The sequence below is a fragment of the Rattus norvegicus genome, chromosome 18 (assembly GCF_036323735.1).
Source record: "Rattus norvegicus strain BN/NHsdMcwi chromosome 18, GRCr8, whole genome shotgun sequence".
Taxonomy (NCBI): domain Eukaryota; kingdom Metazoa; phylum Chordata; class Mammalia; order Rodentia; family Muridae; genus Rattus; species Rattus norvegicus.
The window spans coordinates 28,847,357-28,866,821 of record NC_086036.1 but is presented as its reverse complement, the minus strand read 5'-3'; the positions used below and the strand labels follow the sequence as shown (position 1 = coordinate 28,866,821).

General features: G+C 40.1%; 1 protein-coding gene across 4 annotated transcripts in view; it reads right to left on the bottom strand.

Annotated features, from left to right (window-relative positions):
- Pcdha4 (protocadherin alpha 4) overlaps window positions 1–19,465 on the bottom strand; it is a 431,954-nt gene that overhangs the window by 253,406 nt on the left and 159,083 nt on the right. For 2 of the 4 annotated variants that reach the window (XM_063277068.1, XM_017600822.3), the window contains exon 3: window positions 8,980–18,520. In XM_063277068.1, coding sequence (XP_063133138.1) covers window positions 8,980–11,367 — 2,388 coding nt within the window. In that variant the 5' untranslated portion in view covers window positions 11,368–18,520. Of the gene's footprint in view, window position 1; window positions 8,768–8,979; window positions 18,521–19,465 lie in introns of those variants that run through there. The other 2 variants (XM_063277061.1, XM_063277067.1) reach the window with 1 other exon arrangement.

Here is a 19,465-nt window from a genome sequence, read left to right as displayed (position 1 = left end):
CCTTTCCTAAGTGTTCGGCCTCTAAGGGTGGTTGTCTCTCTTCTGCCGATTCTGGACCTTGGGATAGACTGGGACTGAAGGCCATGAGATCAGTCTTAGGTAGGCCCTCTCCAGAGCACACCCTCTGTCGCCTCTGCTGCGAGTACGACCAGCTTCCCACCGCGCTGGAGCACACCAGCATGGGCTTCCCTGGAGCACAGGCTCCATTGGTGGGCATCGCCGAGCAGCGCAGCGCGGTGTACAGCAACAGGGTGAGCACTAACAGGCTGGACACTGCGCAGATGGCGATGATCAGATACACATTAACAGTCACCAGAGATGTCTCTTGGCCAGCGGCATCTACCAACGCTCTTGATGAAGTTTTTGGAGCTTGCCCATTCTCAACTAGAGAAAGTAACACTGTGGCTGTGGCAGTTAGCGCAGGCTCACCATGGTCCTTCACCAACACTAGTAGGCGATGGCGCAGCGCATCCACTTCATCTAAGGCGCGCGTGGTGCTGATTTCACCCGTATACAGACCCACGCGGAACGGGATACGTGTGCCAACTGTGGGTTGCAGTTCATATGACAGCCACGCATTGTAACCAGAGTCTGCATCCACTGCATGCACCTTGGTGACCACATGACCTGAACCTACTGACCTAGGCACAAGCTCACTAACTGAGCCGCCAACTCCCACAGCTCCGTGAGGCAGCAGCATGGGTGCATTGTCGTTCTCATCCAGCACAAACACCTGCAGAGTCACATTGCTGCCCAGGGCAGGCACACCAGCATCCCGCGCGCTCACCTGGAACTGCAGCAGCTCCAGCTCCTCATGGTCCAGAGGCTGCAGCGCGAACACCTTGCCGCTCTCCGCGTGCACAGACACATAGCTCGACAGCAAGCGTTCACCCATCCTCCGCTCCACCAACGAGTAAAACACCAACGCGTTCTCCTGTGCATCTGCATCCACCGCCGACACTGTAAAGATGTGTGCGCCGGGTGGATTGTTCTCCTTCACGAACACCGTGTATTCAGGCTGCGCGAACAGAGGCGCATTATCGTTCACGTCAGCCACCTCCACAGAAATGGTAGCTGTGGCCTGCAGCGAAGGTGAGCCCCCGTCCCGGGCTGTCACCATTACCTTATACTCAGCTGTGGTTTCCCGGTCCAAAGCGCTGTCCAGCACGAGCGAATAGTAGTTCTTGAAAGTGGACACCAGCTTGAAGGGGAGGTGAGGACTTAGGGAGCAGGTCACCTGCCCATTGATTCCTGAGTCACGATCTGAGACTGAGATGAGGGCGATGACAGCACCCAGTGGAGCATTCTCTTGGACAGGTAGTGAAAGAGACGTTATTGAAACTTCCGGCGTGTTGTCATTGATATCCATAAGTTTTACTGAAATTTTACAATGCCCTGACATTGACGGGGTTCCTTTGTCAGATGCAATGATCTGGATTTCATACGATGTCTTTTCTTCATAATCTAATTCTCCCGTAGTTCTGATTTCTCCTGAGTTTGCGTCTATTTGAAACTTTGTCCGTGTGGTAGAAGACACATCACTACTGAGTGAATACACAATCTCACTGTTCGCTCCTTCATCTGCATCAGAAGCGTTTAATTTAATCACCAGGGTTCCGTTTGCAGTGTTCTCTAACAGCGGCACTTTGTAAACTGACTGGGGGAAAGTAGGTTCGTTGTCATTCACATCTAACACCTTAATGAGTATTTGAACAGTGCCCGTGAGTTCAGGCTTGCCTCCGTCGGTAGCTACCAGTAACAATTTCACCTCCGCATTCTCCTCTCTATCCAGAGATTTCCCCAGCACAAGAAACAGAGATTGGCTTAGTTCATCACTCGTTTGTACATCTAGAAAGAAAAACTCGCTGGGGCTGAGCTTGTAGGACAGAAGAGCATTTGCTCCTATATCTGCATCAGATGCTCCCTCTAAAGGAAACCGCGAGTGAAGCACCCTAGATTCGAAAAACTGGATAATTTTTTCTGTCATTGGAAATAGAGGCGGGTTGTCGTTAATGTCCCTCACCTCCACCTCCACGTGGAAAACCTGCAGCGGCCTGTCCACGATCACCTCCAGGTGGATGCTGCACTCCGCGCTCTGCCCGCACAGCTCCTCCCGGTCGATCCGAGAATTCACAAACAAAATGCCATTCTGCAGATTTACCTCCAGAAGGTCTCCGCGGTCCTTGGACGCCACCCTGAACAGGCGGGGCACCAGCTCCGCCAGCTCCAGCCCCAGGTCCTGCGCGATGCGGCCCACGAAGGTACCGTGTTTGGCCTCTTCTGTAACGGAGTAATGAAGCTGGCCGCTCCCTGCCTCCCAGGCTGCGAGGAAAGGAAGCAAGAGCAGCAGACACTGCCTGACCTCTGGACCCCCTCTCAAAGAAGGCATCACTTCTAGTCCTCCGTGAGTTGGTCAAATTAAACGATCATTTTTTTTAAATAAAATAAAAGGTCTAACACCTACTCAAATCCTCCTGCTTCTCCTGTCGTTTTATCTGGAGTAACAAAGAGCTCAGGGTGTTTTCTTTCCAAGAGAGAAATCACTCTCTGGTAGACAGCGACACCCTGTGGTTAAGCTGGTTTGAATTTTACCTTATTAACTGTAAATATGAGTTTACCGTATTTAACTGTCGATGTGAAGTTTATGCGTTAATTCAGTGTATACTTCAGTAGTGCTAAGTATATTCACGTTGTTGCAAATTTAGTTAACTCCAGCTCCCCTGGCCTTGCCCACGGTAACCACTATTCTACTCCGTGCTTATGTAAGTTTCACTACAGTGTGAGTTAATCCATAAAAGATTTGCTGAGGTTGTTGTTCTGGCTTGAGTGCTCTGTTTTCCTTTTTTTTTGAGACTGGCTCTGTCAGCTTACCACAATGTCCTGAAGTTTCACCCGTCTTGTAGCATGTTACAAGATTTCTTTCCTTTTTAATGCTGAATGATTCCGTTGTGTATTCACAGCATTTTTGAGTGTCCATTCAACCATCCATGAACGTCTGTTTGCTTCTTGTAAATAGTGATCTTACCAACACACATGTGCAAGTATCTTTTGGATAGACTGGTTTCATTTTTTGTAATATTACATTTTTTATTGCTTCTTCAAATCAAGTACAAGAGAATCAATGGCTATTTTTGTTCATTGAAAATGTGTTTAAATACACTTTTGTTATTTATAATTTCGAGGTTTAAATTGCTGGTTACATTAGTTTCTTATATAAAAAATATATTTTTACTTTAGGATCATTCTCTTATCTGTTATATTTGAATTTTCATGCAAAAAGAACAAACTGATCTTTTTGGTCTTAGTTACTTGAGAGTATCTTTATTAATTTTTAGTCAACTTCCTTCATGTGTAAAAATATGAAACTCAAGTAAAGATGGTGTGGGATTATTTGAAATGAATGGAGGAATGTCAGTTAGCGAAGTTCTTCTCAAGTTGCACACTTGTTACTCTGTTTAAGTTTAAAATGTTGTTTTTAGCTTTCTTAGAGGAAAACAAAATGAACTGCAAAGTTTACACTGTCAGTAAAAGCAGCAATACAGATAGATTGTCCTGGAGCTAGATCTTAATAACTTTTCTCTGAGTTGGGTATGGTGATGCACGCCTTTAATCCCAGTACTTGGGAGGCAGAGGCAGGATCTCTGATTTTGAGCCCAGTCTGGTCTACAAAGCAAATTCTAGGACAAGCAATGGTAAAACAGAGAAACCCTGCCTTGAAAAACTAATAATAAAAAAAAATAATAAAAAAATAATAAAAAAAAAAGAAGAAAAAAAAAAGGGGGTTGGGGATTTGGCTCAGTGGTAGAGCGCTTGACTAGGAAGCGCAAGGTCCTGGGTTCGGTCCCCAGCCCCGGAAAAAAAAAAAAAAAAAAAAGAAGAAAAACTAATAATGACACTAATAACTTTTCTCTGAGTCCAGTATTTTAAACTTAGTTCACTTATTACCTTTTGCAGTAAGATGAATATCAATGAAGATAATTATATTAAGAAAACAAATTAATCCTGCTTCAGACAGAACTATATTCCATGTTTGTTCTTAATAGTGGTCCTGAGATTTTATACCTAGATTTTATAATGATACATAAAATCAGGTATAAATACACACACATACATATAATATATGTATGTATAGCATACGTTATATATATGATGAAAGAAGAAAACACTATCTAGAAGAACAAAGAGGTCTAGTGGGATGAGGAAGAACGGTGAGAAAGAGAGGAAGAGAGTCTGGAGGAAATACTCAATGTGTATTTTATACCTGTATGAAAATGCCCTTACATAAAACAGAATGTACAATGAATGTGCACAATGAACTTTTCAAAATCAATTTAAGAATAAGATGTGAAATAATTCATTTCATTAAAATGATGTGAAGGAAGAAAAAACATTGGAGTATTCTGAGTGGGGCAATAACATCAACTAACAATGGAAAATCCATCCATGTCTATGTTGAATATTAAATCTTAACATTACTCCAAGTTTATGTTTTCCCTTTATGCTATAATAGAATTCCATAAAGTACAGTCACTTTTCACACTTTGTAATTCTAAATTCAGGTCTTTTTTAATTGTGATTAATTTTTGAGATTCATTCCCAAGTTAATAGAATTAACTAATCCAAAACCTTTTAAGCTTGATACACAGAAAGAATAGTCTCCTTGTTCTTGTATCTACAATGGACTCATCTTGAACTTTGTGTTCACAATGTAGTTTTACGAGGGCATAACCAAATACATCAAAGTCAAATTTGCTTGGTTCAGGTCTTGTTATTGTTATTATTGGGTTTTGTGTCTTCATTTACTTGTTAAGACAGTGTCACTTATATCATAGGCTAGCCTCACACTTGTTCTGTAGCATAGGATGGCCTTTAAATTGGGATCCTATTGCCTCCACCACCCAAGGACAAGTACGTGCCAGTAAGCTGAGCTCTTCCAGACAAATTTAAAAGGCTATTGGTGCTATCATAGGATGCAGGTTTCTAGTCATAATTAATCTTTCCGTAAAGTATTCTGCGACAACTGCACATCCAGAAGACTGCTTCAGCTCTTCTGAAACTAGAGTAACAAATGGTTATGAACCACCATGTGGGAGCTGGGACTCAATCCTGGGTCTTCTGGAAAGGCAGCAAGGGACCTTAACCACTGAACAATCTCCCCAGTACAGTACATATAAACTTATTAATATAACGAGTTATGCCATTCTACCCTCAAATGTCGACCTTACTCAAGTTTTTCTGAGTTTAAAAGAAGACAATATTGTTAATCTTCTACTTACAATTTTTCAGTGTAACTCAAAAAATTCTATCCCTCCCAATAGTTTCATCATTTTTTCTGAGATGGAGTTTCTCTGTGTAACCCCGGCAATCCTGGAACTTGCTCTTTACACCAGAGTAGCCTCAAACTCAGAGGTCCACTGTCTCTGCATCCCAAGTGTTGGGATTAAAGGCGTGCACCACCATGCCTGCTTGTTTTTATCATTTTAATGTCTCCTTTCAGAGCATTTTCCATGGACTTGCTTTATTTTTACTCTTCAGCTGCTGTCACAAGAATTACAGTTTTCTAAGAATGATTGGCATAAGGAAGAAATTTATAATATGTTCTGTTTCTAGAATACTTGTTAAGCATGGTCAGCAGCATGTTTCATTGTTTAAAACGTCACATACAGTGGAAATTTCTGCTTTCTTTGGAGACTTAGTTTTGTCATGTGATGTTTGTCGGGAAATTATCTTATGTTTTGCTGACAACAGATAGGTAGTGTTTTTCTGAAAGCTGCTTGAAAGGGGGATAATGATGATTTGCTAGAGCAGATGCTTGAGAGAACACATGATGTTTGGGAAGGGTATAAATATAACTCAACATACAGTGAACTACGGTGTGTCATTGGTCAACTTACAATTCTTTGCTGGTCTTCCCTGATTATGCTTTAGCATTGGTTTGCCTTGCCTTCTTTGCTGACTTCATAAAGAAAAATGCACCAAAGAACATCTTGTGATATTCCAGTGGCTTCTTGGCAGAGCCTTGGGGTTTCTTCTGGATTGAATTGCCATTGCTGATTCATGAATGGTGTTTGAAAGTGGATTGAGCTGCCACTGCTGATTCATGTGAACTGAACTGTTGCTTTCCTAACAACAAAGATTGGAATCGCCCCTAAAGGGCTATTTCTAAACAAGTCCACATCCTCCTTTGCCCTATTAATCTTTCCTTTCTACTACCTCTGGTGGGAGGTGGGCTAGAAGGGACGTTAAAACATTTAAGAACCCTTATTAAGATAGGTTTTGAAAACTATAGGATACAGTCATATATATGATAATATTTACTTTTATGAATGTGTTGGTTTGACAAAAAAATTGAAAATGTAACATTACACCAAATCCAATACCTCTTATAACTCGATTATTACTGTAAACAGGATAAAATGTCCTCTTGAGGCCAGGAATGTGGACTACCATACTGTCAGTGCTACTGTGTGCTTGGGGTTTTATTGCAGGGATTTTCATATGCCAGGCTGTCATTATGTACTTGTTGCGTGAATGAATTATAAATACTGAATGTCTCTCTAAAGACAATGCTCATGTGTTACTAATGAATATAGCCATGGAGACATAATAATGTAAGTGAGGAAGAAAATTTTATTTATGGTTTCTGAATATATTCTTTCCAATTGTATAATCCTATGAGGTTTATGTCACCTGTAGAGAAAATTGGAACTTTATTCTTTAGCATCATTATTCCAAAATTATTCTTTGGTTATTCTTGCCCAGAGATTGTGTCCCATAATATTAATATTTGAAAAGTTGCAGGAACATGCTTTTGGCTCATGTCTTACAATGCTCTAAGCAACACTCCTGTCAACCTATCACCCCAACCTCAGGAAACTTAGCTATCAACTCAATTTAATTTTTCATAGAATATTTTACATTTCTCACATTCCTCCTTCTAAACTTTCTTATATACCCTCCCTTGATCTTTTTTTAAATTTATGGCTTATTTTCCTATAATTGTTCATGCACGCACGTGTGTGTGTGTGTGTGTGTGTGTGTGTGTGTGTGTGTGCATCTAAATGCAATTGGTTCAGTCTATATAGTGTTACTTGCATATATGTTTTCAGGGCTGGCCATTTGGTATTGAATAACCAGTTGGTGGGCTCTTCTCTCGGGAAAACTGTATCTCCTGCTCTTGGCATTCCTTAGTTGTCTGTGGTTCTTGGTCTAGAGTTGAGACCTCCTCAGCTTCCTTCCTTCCGTGTTAGCACATCTATTGGTGTTGTACTTTTACGGGAGGATTTAAGGGATTTTTTCAGTACGCTTGTTTGGATGTTTAGCCAACAAGATGCATTCACTTGATACTTGTGTGACTATGAAATTGAATCTAAGAAGTAAAGCATTATGGTAGAGGCTGCAGAGATGGCTTGGTGGGTAAAGTGCATGGTTTTCAAGCATGAGAACCTGAGTTCAGATTCCTAGTGTTTGCATGCCCCGACAGTCTAGCCAAAAGAATGACTCAAAATACCTGACTCAAAATAAAATGTACAGAATCATTGAGGAAGATAACTACCATTAACTACTGACCTTCACACCTGTAAGCACAGGTGAGTATACCCTTACATACACACATACACATGTCTCTATGTGAGTGTGTATCACTATCTCTCTCTCTCTCTCTCTCTCAAGCACACACAAAGAAACACACACGAATTTAGCAAGCTCTTGACTAAAAGGTTAAAAGCAGAGAGACCTATATTAATGAGTATCCATTGGCTGTTAAAACTGCTGTAGAACACTGCCTAATACGTTATTCATTATCTCACTATTGATCAGCATAATGACTATGAATCAAACTTTGAAGAGACCATTATTCCTCATCTGAATAACTTGTGTATAGAATTTCCCTTTCAGCCTGGTGGTGGATTTTCATGCCTCTAATCCCAGCATTCAGGCAGCAGCAGGAACGGGATCTCTGAATTCGAGGCCAGCCTGGTCTACACAGTGACTTGCAAGATAGCCAGGGCTACACAAAGAAACCCTGTCTCAAAAAAATGTTCCTTTCCTATCCCTTTTTTAAATTTCCATATTCATTTCTAGAAAGAAATTAGGAATTTGTACATAGTAAAATTTCATTTGGAAAAATTATTACTATCTTTCTCTTGGTCTTTTATTTTGGATTTTAAGCAGTATTTAAATTTTGATTTCTGCAAAGTTGTTTAATTGAAAGCAACTTTATATATTCAGTCAAATGTAATGAACTGTAATAAACAAGAAAAAATAGTAAATATTCTAAACTTAGTTGTTCTTGCCCTTAACAATATCATCTGTTAAAGAAGTTAAAATATCACCTAATAGTGTATCAGGAGTAAAAGAAGAGAAAATAAAGAGTTTGGGGACATTGGCAAATAAAGGGGCAGGTTTCAACTGACTAGATTGCTTAAGATACAAGTTGACATACTAATTATTCTTTTAAACCAAGGAATGATACCAGGAAATTGTTGGATATTTTAATGTAGAAACTAAAATACCATCAACAAATATATTTTAGATCATAGTGCTTAAAATTATTATTTAATTCCCACTTTGAAATGGAGCAATGTAGAAAGAAAGCGCAAGGTTTCTGTAACTTTGCCTACAATTATTTGTGCAGAGCAAGGCACTTAAGAGTTGAGAGCCATTGTTAAAAATGACCAGCCTTTCTGTGCTCGCCTATCATTTATGAGGCCCTTGACTCCATACCACCACTATCCAAAATTAATACTGATAGTACTGAATTTAAAAAAAAAATATTCTACCATGTAAATAAAAGAATAGAATAATTTATACAAACATTGCTTGTTTCCTAACTCTATTACCCAGCTGCCAGTACTGGAGTATTTGGAAACACAGTTTGTGACATTTCATTGAATACTTTCTAAGTTCTATTAAAAGAATGACTTTAAAAGTAAAAAATCTAAAAAGAAGTTTGAAACCATAGCTCAAACTTGGACTTACGTTACCAGAAAGATCTGAATTTACTTCTGGGTGGTCACTTCTTTCCGCTATGTTCAAACCTGGGGATAGACCCGGGCTGAAGGCCATGAGGTCGGTCTTGGGCAGACCCTCTCCAGAGCACACCCTCTGTCGCCTCTGCTGTGAGTATGACCAGCTTCCCACCGCGCTGGAGCACACCAGCATGGGCTTCCCAGGAGCACAGACTCCATCTGCTGGTGTCGCTGAGCAGCGCAGCGCTGTGTACAGCAGCAGAGTGAGCACCAACAGGCTGGACACTGCGCAGATGGCGATGATTAGGTACACGTTGACATCCACCAGCGACGCCCGGGAACCCACTGCGCCAGTTAATACCGGCAAAGAGGCTTTCTGAATCGGACTGCTTTCCACCAGAGATACCAACACGGTAGCCGTAGCAGTCAGCATTGGCTCTCCATGGTCCTTTACCAGGACCAAGAGACGCTGTCGTGAAACATCGACCTCATCTAGGGAGCGTGTGGTGCTGATCTCACCAGTGTACAGCCCCACGCGGAACGGGTTGCGTGCACCACCAGTAGGAGGTTGCAGTTCATATGACAGCCACGCATTGTAGCCAGAGTCCGCATCCACTGCGCGCACTTTCGTCACCACATATCCTGCACCCACTGTCCGTGACACCATTTCGCTCACTGCGCTGCCTGCGTGAGGCCCCAGCAGCGTGGGTGCATTGTCATTCTCATCCAACACAAACACCTGCAGAGTCACATTGCTGCCCAGGGCAGGCACACCAGCATCCCGCGCGCTCACCTGGAACTGCAGCAGCTCCACCTCCTCATGGTCCAGAGGCTGCAGCGCGAACACCTTGCCGCTCTCCGCGTGCACAGATACGTAACTCGATAGCAAGCGCTCGCCTACCCTCCGCTCCACCAGCGAGTAGGACACCAGCGCGTTCTCCTGCGCGTCCGCGTCCACTGCTGACACGGTGAAGATGTGCGCGCCAGGCGGATTATTCTCCTTCACGAACACCGTGTATTCGGGCTGCGCGAACGCAGGAGCATTGTCGTTCACGTCAGCCACCTCCACAGACACACTGGCCGTGGCCCACAGCGAGGGTAAGCCCCCATCCCGGGCTGTCACCACCACCTTATAGTCAGCTGTGGTCTCTCGGTCCAAAGCACCGTCCAGCACCAGCGAATAGTAATTCTTGAAGGTGGACACGAGCTTGAAGGGGAGATGAGGACTCAGGGAGCAGGTCACCTGCCCATTGACACCTGAGTCAATGTCGGATACCTTAATGAGTGCGACGACAGTGTTAAGTGGGGCATCCTCTTTGATGGGCAAAGACAAGGATGTGATCATCAGCTCCGGAACATTATCATTTACATCCAGGACTTTCACCAAAACCTTGCAGTGATTTGACATGGAGGGAGTTCCTTTATCAACTGCCTTTACTTGAATTTCATAGGATTTTGTTTTTTCATAATCTAGATCACCGATCACCCTAATTTCTCCTGAAATAGAATCCACTTTGAATTTTTCTTGAATGTCAGGAGAAACGTCATTGCCAAAGGAAAACACAACTTCACCATTGACCCCTTCATCAGCGTCAGTGGCATTTAATGTGGTCACTAATGTTCCATTCACTGTAGATTCTGTTAACTGTGCTCTGTAGACGGCCTGGTCAAACACTGGGGCGTTGTCATTAACATCAAGCACAGTAATCTGCAGCCGAACTGCCCCCTCCAACTCTGGCTTGCCCCCATCGGTGGCTGTCAGTAATAACTGAAGTTCTGGTGTTTCTTCCCTATCCAAAGATTTTCTCAGTTCAAGCGAAAGGGATTTACTTAGTTCGTCTGTGGTCTCTACCTTCAAAGAAAAGTAATCAGTGGGGCTCAGCGTGTAAGTTAAAAGAGAATTGGCACCAATGTCCGCGTCCACGGCGCCCTCTAGTGGAAACCGTGAATCTAGCTGTCTGTTTTCAGGAATAAATATCCTTTGTTCTGAGCCTTTGAAAATCGGTGGGTTATCATTAATATCTTTAACCTTCACCTCCACGTGGAAAACCTGCAGCGGCCTGTCCACGATCACCTCCAGGTGGATGCTACACTCCGTGCTCCTCCCGCACAGCTCCTCCCGGTCAATCCGAGAATTCACAAACAAAATGCCATTCTGCAGATTTACCTCCAGAAGGTCTCCGCGGTCCTTGGACGCCAGTCTGAACAAGCGGGGTACCAGCTCCGCCAACTCCAGCCCCAGGTCCTGTGCGATGCGGCCCACGAAGGTACCGTGTTTGGCCTCCTCTGGGACGGAGTAATGGAGCTGGCCGCTCCCTGCCTCCCAGGCTGCGAGAAGCAGAAGCGAGAGCAAAAGCAGGCGCCGGGCTCTCAGGCCTCGGAGCCTGGAAAACAGCATTGCAAAAGTGCTGCACCTTTCGTATCGCTGTCACTCCAAGCTCATACTTTGCAACTTCATAGTTTCAATCATTTGTCTCCTCACCATTTTTTGTCTTTTCTCGGCTGGTGACGACATGAAGCTTTCTCCCTTCCTTTTTAATTATCACTGCTTCATTTCCAGCTTCAAAACGTTGTGGTATACAGCGACACCATGTGGATAATGCAGATTTTACATCTAACAATGGTCTTTGCAATTTTGTTATTTCCAGTACATTTGAAATTGCAATTCACCAATGAAATAGAAAGTTCTAGCTAATAAATAGCTAATAAAAATAACTGAAGATATATTAGTATAGAAAATGCAACAACCATAACTTGTCGCACATTTTCATATAATTTGATTTACTGCAAATCGTCATTCCAATCTAGCCGTACATGCGTGTATGAAATGGCTCTGCAGTCCGTTAGAGTTGCAGGGTACATGGAGCATTTGTTCCGGACGCATCCCTACCCCTTAAGTTGATTACTATATATAGATGCTCAATTTCAAATAAAATGATATAGAACTTGTACATGACTTGTACATGTCCTACAAACACTTTATAACCTCTGAATCATTTACAATCTCTAAAGACATATAAAAATGTAAACAGCTGTTGAACTGAATTGCTCAAAAAGTAAATCCTTCCCATGTTCGTCATAGATACAATGTTTTTTTAACTTTCTGTTCATATTTGGTTATACTCATGAAACGCATTAATCTAGAGAATTGCATATACAGAGTTCTTAGTGTGGGACTAACATGAAAATGTACAGAACTCCACAGACTTATTCTACAGTGTTCTATAGTGTTCTTTTTTCCAAAGTTATAAGAAAACATAAAATATTACAAATGTTATCCCCTTTCCTCCCTCCCCATAACATTTGAAATGTAAATATATAAAATATCCAAGAAAAAAGAAAGTGTAAAATAGCGACAGCTGCTTTAATCTCCTTGGAAACTGTCTTGAAGGCATGTGATTCTTTATATAAATGAATTGCTTCAGCTAATTATTGAAAGAGCTTCAAATAAGACAAAAAGAAAGAAAACAATACATCACAGAAATAGCCCTGAAAGCAATGGGGGAAAGTAAGAAATGCCTTCAGTCTCTGGTAGCTGAACCTATGAACTTGATCACACTTAAGACATACACTACAGGGCTGGACAGCTGACCCCGCAGTTAAGAGAACTGGCTGCTTTCCCAGACAACCTGGTTTCACTTCCAAGCATCCACATGTAAGATCACAACAGTCTGTGACTCCAGTTCCAGGAGGTGCAACCCCCTCGCACATACATAAATGAAGGTAATACACCAATGCACATAAAAGTAAATGAATATTTTTAATAAAGATGTACTCTACAACTGAACTACAATCCTAGCCTCAGAGAAGAGTAAAAGAAAAAGGAAAAACAGAGAGGCAGAAAGCAGAACACATATGCTTAAAAGTGAGGGTTTTTTTTTATACCTTAAATGTGAAGCCAAATAAGACTAACAGCCAGAAAGGGCAACATAGGCTAGAAGGCAATATATAACACTCTCTGCAGGAAAAAGGTGTCAACAAAATATTCATAGCTGTATTCAAAAAATAAAGTAAAATGAAAGTGTATCCATATTTTTAAAAAAGACAAATACAATAGCCAAAATAAAATCCCAGTAAGAGAATGGATTTTTCAAAAATGAAAATAAGTGAGCTAGAAAATAGAAAGAATTTGCATGAAAGAGAAAATAGCATAAAAGAAATACAAAATAGAACCACATGGGCATTCAAAACTATAACAAAACATTCAGCATTTGTCTTCTCTGAAAGAAGAGAAGAGAGATTGACAAAATATCCAAGTAAATAATGAGTTAAAAAGTCCAACCCTGGTAAACAAAATGGGGAAATAAGTAAACACTGAATATGATAAACCCCGACCGTGAAGCGAAGCGGATGGCAGGGATATGTCTGAAAACATATCATATGTGCACGTCAAGAAAATAATTGAAATTCCAGTGAACTCCCAGAAGAAACTAAAAACAAAGAAGCATTGCAATAATTTTAAATCGTTTAATGAAAAGAACTATCAATTCCAAAGTATACATACACGAAGAAAAGCATCCCAAATGAAAGGGAGATGGAGACATTTTTTCATCAGTTTCAAACTATGGTAATTTGTTATTGGTACATTTACTTCAAAAAACCATAAAAGGGTCTTTCAGTAGAAAGAAATACATGTGGGAAATTATCTTGAAAGAACAAACTGGGTATGGTGCTCTGCATCTTTAATCCCAGCAGTCAGGAGGCAGAGACAGGCAGATCTCTGAGTTCTAGAAGTCAGACTGGTCTACAGAGCAAGTTCCAGGAGACCTGAGGCCGCTCAGAGAAAGCCTGTCTTGAAAGAAAGAAAGAAAGAAAGAAAGAAAGAAAGAAAGAAAGAAAGAAAGAAAGAAAGAAAGAAAGAAAGAAAGGAAGAAAGAAAGAAAGAGAGAAAGAGAGAAAGAGAAAGAAAGAGAGAGAGAAAAGAAAGAAGAGAAAGAGAAAAGTGAAGAAAAAAGAAAGAAAAAGGAAGGAAAGAAGGAAAAGTACAATACACAGAAATATGTGTAGCACACAAACATTTCTTGGCTTTCTAGACTGGTAGTCATAATACGTAGATGAAATTTTAAATAAATATACAGGAAATGCTCAAGGCAATTACATTATAGAGATGGAAAGGTAGAGGAATGCAAACGATGCCAATATTCTAAATTTCATGTAACTGTTGAAATAACGACACATATCATCACAATTTTATTAATAAACTGATAATATGTATATATGATATAAATATATAGATAACCCAATGATTTATACAAAAGTGAAACAGCAAAATACTTAAAGTAAATAAAATGTAATTCAAAGACATGTTCAACAGGATTAGGGAGATACCTCAGTGATTAGAAGTGTTGATCATGGAACCAAAACCATCCAATGGAAAAAAGATAGCATTTTCAGCAAATGGTGCTGGTTCAACTGGAGGTCAGCATGTAGAAGAATGCAGATCGATCCATTCTTATCACCCTGTACAAAGCTTAAGTCCAAGTGGATCAAGAACCTCCAAATCAAACCAGATACACTCAAACTGATAGAAGAAAAAGTGGGGAAGAATCTCGAACACCTGGGCACTGGAGAAAACTTCCTGAACAAAACACGAATGGCTTATGCTCTAAGATCAAGAATTGACAAATGGGATCTCAAAAAATACAAAGCTTCTGTAAGGCAAAGGACACTGTTGTTAAGACAAAACAGCAACCAACAGATTAAGAAAAGATTCATTACCAATCCTACAACTGAGAGAGGACTCATATCCAATATACAAGGAAGTCATGAAGTTAGACCACAGGGAGACAAATAACCCTATTAAAAAATGGGGTTCAAAGCTAATCAAAGTATTCACAGCTGAGGAATGCCAAATGGCTGAGAAGCACCTAAAGAAATGTTCAACATCTTTAGTCATAAGGGAAATGTAAATCAAAACAACCCTGAGATTCCACCTCACACCAGTCAGAATGGCTAAGATCAAAAACTTAGGTGACAGCAGATGCTGGTGAGGATGTGGAGAAAGAGGAACATTCCTGCATTGTTGATGGGATTGCAGACTGGTACAACCATTCTGGAAATCAGTCTGGAGGTTCCTCAGAAAAATTAGACATTGAACTACCTGAGGACCCAGCTATACCTCTCTTGGACATATACCCAAAAGATGCCCCAACATATAACAAAGATACATGCTCCACTATGTTCATAGAAGCCTTATTTATAATAGCCAGAAGCTGGAAAGAACCCAGATGCCCTTCAACAGAGGAATGGATACAGAAAATGTGGTACATCTACACAGTGGAATATTACTCAGCTATCAAAAACAATGACTTTATGAAATTCATAGGCAAATGGATGGAACTGGAAAATATCATCCTGAGTGAGGTAACCCAACCACAGAAAAACACACATGGTATGCACTCATTGATAAGTGGATATTAGCCCAAATGCTCGAATTATCCTAGATATACAGAACACATGAAATTCAAGAAGGATGACCAAAATGCGAATGCTTCACTCCTTCTTTAAAAGGGGAACAAGATACCCTTGGGAGGGAATAGGGAGGCAAAGTTCAGAACAGAGGCTGAAGGAACGCCCATTCAGAGCCTGCCCCACGTGTGGCACATACATATACAGCCACCACACTAGATCAGATGGATGAAGCAAAGAAGTGCAGGCCAACAGGAACTGGATGTAGATCTCTCCTGAGAGACACAGCCAGAATATGGCAAATACATAGATGAATGCAGCAGCAAACCACAGAACTGAGAATGGGACCTCCGTTGAAAGATTCAGAGAAAGGACTGAAAGAGACTGAAGGGGCTTGAGACCCCATATGAACAACAATACCAACCAACCAGAGCTTCCAGGGACTAAGCCACTACCCAAAGACTATACATGGACCTATCCTTGGTTCCAACTGCATAGGTAGCAATGAATAGCCTAGTAAGAGCACCAGTGGGAGGGGAAGCCCTTGGTCCTGCCAAGATTGAACCCCCAGTGAACGTGATTGTTGAGGGGAGGGCTGAAATGGGGGGAGGATGGGGAGGGGCAGGGGTTAGGCAGATGTTGGCCTGGAAACTGGGAAAGGGAATAACAATTGAAATGTAAATAAGAAATACCCAATTTAATAAAGATGGAGAAAAAAGTGTTGATCATGCAATTTGAAGACTATAAATCCCCAGAAGCCATGTAAGGAAGCAGATGCAGAAACACAAGACCACCTAGTTTTACATAGGCAGTGATGGACAAGGCACGCTGCTCTAAACCAAATAGAAGTTAAGACTGACACCCAAGTTTGTTTCCTGACCCCTATGTATGTACATGCCCAGACTCATATTAATTTAACGAATCAGAAGGTGGTAGACAACAATGTTTACAAACAGTAATGCAGGAAATGCATAAAATACAAAATTCTGACCTATAATCAGATTTCTGCTGGTTCAGAAGTCAGCATGTGAATAACACAGTGATAAACTTTACACAGTGCACAAAAACATTACTCTATCATCTCCCTCTTTTAGTCCAATAAAAGGTTCTATAAACTATATATATATATGAAAATTATGAAAACATCAAGTAAGAATTATATTTACAATGTCTAATCCATTTGTATTTTTTCAACCCTATCTTGGAGAGACCAAATTTCTGTACCTAACTCACTTTCTTTCATAGCTTGAATTTATCTACCTAAAAATATCTCCTTAGTCCTTAAATCGTTTTCTTAAATTCTAAACAACTTAAGCTTAATTATGAGACTATAACTATATAGTACTCAACCCCATCAGAGGCCTGAGAAGAATAAATATTACCTGAGTAAAGAGGAAGTGCACACAAGCAGCTTCCAAAACTACAGGAATAACAGAGGTCACTGGATACCTGAACAGTCATTCAAGGTTTCTCTACAATGTTGGAGCAACCATTCATAGCCTACTTGCACAGTATATCTAATACATGTTTTTGTGAAGTGTGGAATTATGAAAAACTTGCCTAATTGTCTTAGAAAAGTTCAGCAGTCAACTTCCTCTGTGTCCTGTTTGTCTACTGTTTGGACAGCATGCTATCTGCAGTTGAAGCAAGGGCAGGTTTTTGATGGGTGGCTAACTTTACATTTGAAGAAAACTCTATAAGAAGGTTCATTGACTCTCATCATATTCTTGGAAGAAGTATGGGTGTGCTGACAGAAGTAGTCTTGTCTCACTGTCATGAAAAACCTTTTATTAATAAAGCATTTTAATTGCCATATTTTGTAGATTTTTGAGGATTTAAAGACCATGTGTCTATAGTATATTGGAATAGGCAAATGTTGCTTGGTTTCTTGCTGCCAACTGTATGCTTAACTTTGAAAACATCTACAGAAGGCTAAATAAAGCTTGTTTATGTATTTAACTGAAGTAGTGTCTATCATGACCACAGGTTTGTTTGACTATCAATTTGCATTTCTTTATACCCTCCACAATTTGCAATAGCATCTTTCAAGGAATAGAACATCACATTGCATTCATAAATGAGTTGCATAGGTACAATACATTAAACAAAAGTGAAAACATATATACAGCATTTTAACATACAGAGATCTATACCAGTATATGTAAGGCTTATCATTGCCTTCTAGTCTAAAAGTTGATTCAATAACTAATCCTTATATCCTATCATTCTTATATCCTCATTTTTTCTTTTCATCCCTTTCCCTCTTAACACTAAAGAGGAGAGAATGAAGGATAGAGGAAATAAAAAGAAAGAAAAAAAGAGATTCCTGACTCTAACTTCCTTAATTTTGTTTGGTCCATGACAAAGACCATTAAAATCTTGCAATCAACCACCAAAAATGACAACAAACATCCATCACCCACCAAATGACCAAAAACCACCCACCCTACTTTTGGGAATTGGGGCATCATTCTCTTAAAATTGCTTCCTGCTGTCAGGGAGCAATGGTCCTTTTGGGGAACCCTAAGAAAATTGGGTCATTGGCCAAGTTCTAAGAAATCCTGCTCTAACATATGCAGTTCAGTCTCTGTGTGGGAAAGTGAAGGGCTTAACATAAGTCCTGGCTAAAACAGTCTATGAACCCAAACAATCATAGCTAGCCACTTTGAAGTTGTTCTGTATGCAGATTTTTGAGGAAACAGCTATTGAGGAAATCTGCGAGGTTGGATCGTCAGAGTTATAAGTCTTGTCTTCTTTGGTGTCTGGACCTTTTGCTCTGTAAACATATAAACTTTTAGAGATAATAAACATTTCTGCATTTACATATATGTAAAATGTGCACAAATCAGCTAAATATGATACTCTGCTCTTTGTTTGAGCAGGTGAAGGGCATCAAACATGATAAATTTGTACTGTGTAGCCAAACTATAATATAAGTTTCCATCCATATGGAAATACAAAAAGATGGCGTGTAGTAATAATTCCTGATGACTCTGTAGGCAACAAGATTTATTGGCTATGCAGAAACATGTCTCAGTCAGCCTCAGAGCTGTTACCATGTAGAGATCAGCACTCATGTTACCCGTTTTGTTATTCTTCTTGGTTTCTTCGTTTCTGCAGCCAGGATTTCCAGGAGGTGTCCCCTAGTCAAATCAAGTCTTTATTAATTTTAAAGGAATCCATAGCTTTTTTCCTCCTGTTGAAAAAAAGATGTACCCTCTCCCCCAATACAACACATTTCCTGCCTTCCATTCTGAAGTTAAGACATCTTTTAAAATAAATAGACTGATTTGTTTCAACAGGTTTTTTCCATAACCCAATGTCTTCTTCATTAGCAGCTTTTTTGTTCATTAGCATTTAAAAACTTAAAGATGATAAAGCACTATTTAATCTATAACTGGGAGTTCCATTACTCCTTCTGTTTATTAAACATACCTTTGAGATTATGATTGGATCTTTCTATAACTGTTTGTCCTGTAGAATTGCGTGGTACACCTATAAAATACTTTATATAGTAATATGCAAAAATGTTTCATTTTACTGTAAACATATGCTGTAGGATTATCAGTCTTAATTTGTATAGAAATCCCCATAATAGCCATAACTTCTAATAAATGTGTAATTACAGAATCAATATTGTCAGAACTAAAAGTGGTTGCCCATTGAAATCCTGAGTGTGTGTGTGTGTGTGTGTATATATATATATATATATATATATATATATATATATATATATAATCAGTGCCATATACTTAAATTTTCCAAACTCTGTAAAATGAAATACATCCATTTATCAAATTTCATTTCTTTGGTACCTTGCATTACTCCCTGAAGATAGTGGAGCTTTGTTATACAAAGACCAAGAAGGATGTTTCCTTATAATTTCCTTTGGTTGTTTCCAAGTGATAGAAAATTTTTTTCTTCAAACCTTTCCTGTTAGCATAGTGTTTCTTATGAAATTTTAAAGCTTCTAGCATATTTCCTGTTAATAATTGATCAATTTTATCATTACTTCATGCCAGAGGGCCTGCTAGGTCCATATGGGACCCATGTATGTTATATACAATGAATTATTTTTAGTTGTAATT